Raw genomic sequence first — 8,189 nt, forward strand, 5'->3', positions numbered from 1 at the left:
CTTGGAGACACACTTCTTTCCCAAACTCCCCAGCACACAAAGCTCTGTGCAGAATGGTCAAGCCTGCTTTTTTCTATGCAGCTGTCTCACTGCACAACTTGGTTTGGGGTCAGGAGAGGACCTAAGGGCCCTCCTGTTCCACTTATGATACCTGTGCCTTTGGGGCATATTGAGTGAATAGTCAGTTTTCCAAGTTCAGGGACTGTTAACTGTGATAGGCCTTTGCACAGGCCATAATGGTGAGAGAAACAGCTTCTTGTGTATGTGTGTCCCAAGCCTCCCATGGTCTGGCATGTTTATTTTACTCGGACTAGTCATGTCAGTATGTAGTGTTCAACATGAATAAGGGATTCAGAAAACTGGCCTGCAAGTAGGTGGGTGTGTGTAAAAGCCCAGATTTGAATTTGCTACTGTATATAAAGGGTTTTCCTTTGAAATTTACAAATACTCAGGTCATAACTATGTACCCTTCTCAGATACATTTCTTTTTTTTTATTTCCCTATGCTGCCACAAAACTGTTTCCCTAATGTACTATATAAAATAATAAAATATATGTGATCTAGCATCTGCAAAGACTGGTACAGCAGCACTGTGTTAGAGCTGCAGCCACAGCAGCGGTGTATATAGAATACATTTTTAAACGTCTGAATTCTTATGCCAAAAGAGTAGCTGAGTTCCAGTTAAAATAGAGCCTGTAGTGAAGAATTTAAAGAGTTTGTAATTTCAGTACATTTTACTATTTTGCTGTATTGGAAGGGTGTGTATTTGTGTATTTGTATAAAGGACCTGGTCTTACTAAAGTTAATGAGCATTTTTGCCCATGGGAACAGATGCAGACCCAATATTTATAATTTAAAAAATATTATTTTGGTGTGTGTTTGTTTAAAGGGATTTGATTGTGTTTCTTTTATCTTAAAGCCAAAAATGTAATTCTCTAGGCTGTTTGTGTGAAGCTGACTTCAAAAATGCAATTAAAATATAATATTTCAAATGTTTGAGCTACTTCTTTTACTTACATAGAAAATACCTTTGTTAGTTAAAGCTGACCAAAAGAAAAACAGAATAGAAAGTTTTAAGCTTGAAGGTCATTTCATATCAGGTTTATTTTGAGATAAATTATCTGCAACAGTATGCTTTGTAGCATTACCTGTTAGGAGAAGCTGGGGCTGCAGGTTTTTAAGTTCCCTCCTGGGAAGGAAGCTGCTGTACTTGCACCTGCATGATCAGTGAAGACTGCCTTCAACAGTGCTGATCAACTCCAATTCTATTCCTTACTTCCCCTCCCCCTAACTTCCAGGGGAATCTGTCTTTCCTGTCACTCAGGATAATGATTCCCTGCAAGCATAACCGAGATTCAGAAACTCACTGTAATCTCATCAAGAGTTTGATTCCCCAGCTGGGACTCTTGAATTTATACAACCAGAAGGTAGATGGTCATTGCACTTAAGCTTATGGATTGGTGTGCTGAGCCACCAGACTGGCTGAAAGATCTCTTTTCTCCTAAATATAGCCTTGTCCATTGTGAGGGTAAAAATCAAAGAATTTCGTCCCATAAATTGGGTTTGACCTAATTTGATCCATCTTGTCAATCCTTGTTTTTTGTTTGCTTTTGCTTTTTGCATGGTTTAATAATTAAAAATAGTCACAGCTGATTCCCAAGTCAGTGGCTAGTGCAATACATTTTAATTATACTATATGTTTAATTAAAATTTCCTGTGCTGATACAAAAGACCTTATCTTGTAGTTGTTTCTGAAGCACTGATATTAAACAGCAGCTTTGCCCTTCAGAAATATTATTCTGTGTGTTTAAAGGTCTGATTGACCTTTTAATCAGACGCTGCACCTTTACTTCCAGCTGATACGACAATGTCTGACAGAGTAACTCAACTTGATGCTGCAAGAAAGTAAATAAAGACTAGCTCAAACCCAGATATAAAAAAGTATTCATAGTAGAATACTTAAATGTTGCTTTCAAAGACAATATGTAAGTGTGATACTTATATGTGATTAGCCCATTCCTCTGAGGTTGATTTAGACATGCAATTGCTTGCTATTGTTCTAAACTCAAGCTTCTTTTATAGTCAACTTCTTTATAAATTATAAATTATATTAGCAGCAGCCATCTTACAAGTACACAGAACTCTGTGGATGGTCTAGCAAGCATATCATCTCTCTTCAGTATACTTTTGAAGGAAGCTGTGCTTAGCTTTGTTATTACAGGTACATACCCTAGAACTGAGTATGTGTGATAGAGAAAAACAGCAATTGTTATAGGGGACATAATCAATACCTATTTTGGCACATACTAACAAAGAACACTTGAATATTCAGAGCATATTTATACAATAACCAAACTCATTTTTGGAAGCAAATTTTTCAGATGATTTATTAAAACTTTAACTTTCATAGACAGAAATAAGATATTGAATAATTTAGATTTCTGATTACACAGCAAAAATTCTTTCCTCTCTGATATTTATGTGGGAATGAATGATAAAGATAAAACAAGAAGAACTCTGCTTCCGTTTTATTCCCTTGCCATATTTATTCAACTGATTTAATTTTAAGTATTTCTACAAGGCGGCCTGCAGACTGTTTGAGCCTGGTTATTATAATTGATTACTTTTGTGGTATGAAATGTTTGCCGTGGTAATTATCAGTTTTGTGGAACTTTGAAAAGATGCCTTAACTGAGATGACTGATTAGCGGTGCCTGTAGTGCTGCATCCACTAAATTTTCTGGGTGCATGATTTATTAGCTGTATTTTGTAATGGAAACATTTTATTTTGTAAAAGGGCTCCATTAAAAATATAACTTAAAGACTTCTTCTTTTCAGTGGCATTCTTTAACTAAAGCATCAACATAGTCTTCAAGAATTATTTCAACACAAAGGCATTCATTATAGTATGAATAGAAATGGACCCCATGGTCCAGTCTTTTGGGATGCTCTGTACCACCAACCCATAGTGAATTCAGAGAGAATTGAGGGCACATAGTACCTCACAGAAACACTCAGAATTTTGCAAGAACAAGGCTTAAGTTATACTTTATACATTTATAACTGTAGGTTATACTTTATGGCTGTTAATGATAGGTCAGTGTTTTCAAACTTGGGTGCAAAAGCTGGGTGTTCAGGGGCTGATTAAGGCATTTAGAAGAGAGTGGTGTAGTTTTCAGAAGTACTGACTGCTTGTCTGCAGTGGGAGTTGTGGGTAAGCAGAACCTCAGGGAAGTAAGCCATGTTTATTTAAAGCAGAGATCCAGGAAAGCATTTCTGCATGTGCTCAACTTTAAGCAAGTCACTCTTCTTGTTGAAGGCATTTGTACCATTTACATGCTTACAGGTCCAGTTCTAGTGATTTTCTGGAATAGAACCTAAGTGCTAAAATCTAGAATAAGACTGCCAACTTGAGGTTTGAAAATGTTGCCCTATTCTCCCAAGACATTAGCACAGGTGCATCATTTCACAGTGCACATTACGATTGTCTTCATTATTCTTGCATTAAAAGTAATGTCTTGCTAAAGTGTGCATCTACAAAGCCCCCCCATCATAAGCATACATCCAATAAGTCAGCAGTCAAAAACCTTTTCAAAATGGTAGGGTTATTCTATGACTACTGTCCATTTTTCCTGCTATACATTCTAGATTTTTATAATTATGTTTTAATTTCCATTATTGTTTAATTAATAAGGAAATAGTACAAAGTGTGTGTGTATGTATAAAATCCTGAAATGGCACATTCTCAGAGGAAGGATGTTTCTATTAATTGTTGAGTTATATGAGGCATCATATTATAGCTAGATAAATACAAATATGGCTGAAATATAAAGAAAAAACAAGAAGAAATCTTATTTATTAATATCTCATAAAAAAGCTTAACTTGTTTTCTTGCTTTTTTTTTTTATAGAGAACACCTGTTCCCAGCGCTGAAGCATTCCGATGGTTCTTTTAAGCAGTAGTTTATCTTATTTTCAAGACAGTCCGAAGTGAATGGCAAGCTAAAGTCTTGTTTTAAGAAACTGCTTAGTCCACCATTGAAGAATATACTCAGATACTATTTTCATTTATGTATAGGGGTTTCCTCAAAAACAAAACATAAACAATCTGGGAGGCTGGAGAATTGACCAGTTTATTCACATTCAGTACACTGAATCTTTATTTGATGTAATTTAGCTATACTAGTGAAGTTGTTGTCTATTTTTAAAGTGGCTGTAAAAAAAAGTTTGGGTAAACCCCTGCTATAAAATCATGTATCTTTGAAAAGTAACATATCTATACTTCATTTTCAAATATATGTGTTTCAGTACTGTAAACTGTACAGATAGCAGCTTGTATTTTGTGTGTTTAGACACAAGGAGACAATCATGTCTGAGCATCTATGGAGATTAACAGTTTGTACACAACAGTGTGGTTCTGCAAGTTAAATCTGGAGCAATAAATTCTAGCTTTAAATATTATTTTGCTGATTATTTAGCAGCAGCACTGTTTTACCATGCATCCTTCCATAGAGACTTGATGCCAAGTTTTATAAGATTAAAGGATTATGATACATCTAGCAATTACCTTCAGTTATATTGTTGTAAGAGGGGAAGACATAAGATCTAAAATCAGTCTTTTTGAGCACTATTTTAGAGTAGTGATTGTGCACTTGCGTTACTTCCAAAAGAGCTTTACAGAAAGTTATCCCTCCAAAGTAACACACCGTAGTTGACTTGCTTTTGACTGTACTGTAAGGTGAAATGCGCAGCATAGATGGACATGTGAACATGAGGAGTGAATAATTTATATATAGCGTGTTCTAGCATACACAATGAAAAGAGTACAATATCTGAGAAAAATCTTATCACTCAATGTATTTACCTTCCCACAAAGAGTTGCTATGTAGGTTTTTCAATAGATGGAATTAAAATTTTATAAAATATATGAAAATATTTTCGCTCCATGTGCAACATTTAGTGATTAGAGTTGTTTATAAAATTTAGACAGGCTTGGATCTCTCCTGCAGTTGTGCAGGCCATCAGAGCCTGGGTATTTTTTAAATATATAAGAAAACCCCACATTTTTTAAAGAGTAACTATTTGTCCCCGTGCATCTTTCTTTATCCACTGATCTTGGCCTTGCTGAATCACTGGTGGTCCTTTGGGCTCCCAGTGAAATGCTTTACCATTCTTTCTCCTGTTTAGGTATACAGAACATTTACTCAAAAGGGCAGAGCTTGGAGTTACATAACTCAGATGTAATACAAGGATATGAAGCATACTGAGCTTACGTACACTTCATACAGATTACCTCATCACCTATTTATAGCTCAGCTTTGTTTTCACTCATATGAAAAGGCCGTCCTACGCAAGTAAGAGAATGCTGCTCCACCATGTATTGAATGTGTTTGTTTCTTGTATACATGATAGAACGATAAATGCTGGTAGCCTTGCAGAACAGAACAGGCTAAGGATGCAGTGCGTGTGCCAATAGCATAGCATATCAGCACTTTCTCCATTATCTGCTAGTTGTTGCACACTGTTGGCACATGATCACCCTCACTTGCTTGATGAATCCTGGGGAGTTAGAGAAGCAGCAGAGAGTGCAACTGTGGAGAGTCAGAGCTCTGGGAGAGCCTGAGGACTGAGGAACCATGGCAATGGTCAAGAAAACTAAGAGTAGTGGATGGCAGAAGAATCCTAGAATTGTCTGTGAAGAATCAAGGCTCAGTAGTATGAGGGGCTGGACAAGAGCCTTCAGAAGGCTGGTGTGTTGGGCTGGAGGAGTTAGCATGTGCATTCTAACCATTAGGGCTGACACCTACATCCCGGGTTCTGTGTAGCATGACATCTTATATGTAATTTCAGAAAATAAATGCTATCTTTCATGTGCTCCCAACATGGGCCCCCTCTTATAGTTTATAAAAGATCATTAATTACATAATCATAAAATAAGCTTTATATTCATTTACTTGGCAGCTTTGTACCTGATGTTATTTCATTTAGGACTTTCTGATTAAGACCTCTGTTACTGCTGACCAATGAGAGCTACATAAGGTCTTCTTTACCAAATTAATTGATTTAAAAACTGAAGACTTATTTGCACATCTGGCTGGTGAGCTTGCCTTGTTTTTTTGGGAAAATAGTGATTGCTCTGACAGAAGTAGAGATAAAATTCAGTTGAGGCTACATTAGGTGTACAAAGATACTGATAGCAATGTACTTAATTGTCTAATACCCTAATGTTGCATGTCTTGATGTGGTTTTTTTTTTGTTTGTTTTCTTGTTTTGTTTTCAAGAACTGATGGATCTGTATATGTAATTGTGGTGTTTTACATGTTAATTCAAAATTAAGAAAAGCAAACAAACCCGTTAATTTTTAAAATTGAATAAGGATTGTGTTTCTTTTATTCCCACTTTTTTTGTGTGTGTGTTAATGGACACTGTTTCTTTACATCACAAAGTTTTTATATTTCGGTAAAAATATTTATATGATGTAGTGCATAGAGAGAATTTTGTTTTTTGATGTTTCAAGAAGGAATTCCCTATTCTGTCCTCTCGCTTTCTCTCTCCTATATATGGTTTTTACATATTTATAAATCAGATTGTCAAGTTCTAATCCTAAAATGCTCTACAATATAAATTTTTGATTCCTTCTTGTGTTCTTCATTTTCACAATGCAAAAACCTCATTTTACAACTTTGAAGCCTTCTAGGTGTGAGCACAAAACATGCCCAATACAAAAAAGTTATTTTTATTATACCCCACATAAATCTATTTAATAATAATGTTGTGAGGGAGGCTCACGTATACATATGTTAATTAATAATAGACACCCTCTACAAGAAAGGAAATAATTCCCTTTTGTTCAGAACCCCTCGTATGTAAATTGTGCATTTAATGCTAAAGAATATAAAGTCTCTAAACTGGTTCTATCTGTAATCAAATAATGAAGAAAGAAAGTAGTTAAATGAACATACCATTCAGGGTCGAATACATTCAGCAAAAAGCGGTAGTGGGTCTTTGATCATGGTTAGATGCATAGTGATATCAAACAGTTGGTTCTCATGTAGCAGCTAAATGTTTCAGATTTTTGTTTTATTAAATTTGGCAGTTTCACACTGAGATCTACTGTATTGCTATTGAATAAAAGACAGCGCCTATGTTAGAAAGTATTCCATTTTCACAATTGCAGGGAACTGGGAGATTTTTCAGAAACATGGGCCACAAAAATGTACTCCTTTCACAGTGTTCTCCTATTTCTGAACTGTGCAGTTATCTATTAAATTTTCTAAAAGATATTTGTGTAAGGTGTATGTATGCTTGTGCAATTATGAAAAAAGCAGTTTTGGAAAACAGTGTATTTATTTAAAAAGTCACTTATGGGGCATGTACAAAACTGTATACAAACATTCAGTTTGCCCAGTAAAGTTGTTTTTGTGATATTTCTGTGTTGTTAAATAAAGGACTTTAGTATTCAAAATATCTCTCTTTTTCCATAGATAGATTTTTGTTTGTGGGATCTTTAACAATGAAAACATTATCCTTAGAAAACTAATCTTCAAAATAACCAAGAAGATGAAAATGTACCTGAATGAACATTACAAAGCTTTGGTACAATAGTGGCATAAAGTTTTTAATTTTCAATTGGCAGTTGATGAAAAAGTTGTGTACATGGAGATGACACAGTACAATTAATTTTTATGAGAGAAGACATTTTAATTTTAAAGATTGAAAATGTTACATTAGACTTTTGAGAATATGAAAAAATTACTGACATAGAAGCAAAGTAGATAAAGAAAAATAACTCAATAATACTGAAACATGTTTGTATGATGGAAAAAAATAATGAGGATGATACTTGACTGAATTATCTACATAGGAGAAAGTGAAATTTCATCCATAGTCATTAAAACAAACAGTAATTCCTGAGAATAAAATGCCATTGTGTTACTGGAATATTTTGAACCATGAATATAGTTGGTTACAGAGCAGCTATAGCACTTTACCCTCATTTTACTACTTCTCAGTACAAAGTTCTGCTCTTCAGTTGCCTCATAAACTACAAGAAGCAGAAGAAACAGGTTCCTGCACATTGTAAATCCTTACTGTGGTTACAGACGTTGGAACAACTTCAAACATTTTTAAATGTTTTTGACTGCAGAATAGAACAACAACATATAACCAGGTTTTATGGAGTTTGGAATCA

General features: G+C 34.9%; 1 protein-coding gene across 2 annotated transcripts in view; it reads left to right on the forward strand.

Moving 5' to 3' along the window:
* CXXC4 (CXXC finger protein 4) overlaps positions 1–6,633 on the forward strand; it is a 26,327-nt gene extending 19,694 nt beyond the window's left edge. For both annotated transcript variants that reach the window (XM_075929685.2, XM_075929686.2), the window contains one exon: positions 3,910–6,633. In XM_075929685.2, coding sequence (XP_075785800.2) covers positions 3,910–3,954 — 45 coding nt within the window. In that variant the 3' untranslated portion in view covers positions 3,955–6,633. The remainder of the gene's footprint in view (positions 1–3,909) is intronic.
* The last annotated feature ends 1,556 nt before the right edge of the window (positions 6,634–8,189 follow it).

This window comes from Pelodiscus sinensis, chromosome 4 (assembly GCF_052426305.1).
Source record: "Pelodiscus sinensis isolate ZL-2025 chromosome 4, ASM5242630v1, whole genome shotgun sequence".
NCBI classification, from domain to species: Eukaryota; Metazoa; Chordata; order Testudines; family Trionychidae; genus Pelodiscus; species Pelodiscus sinensis.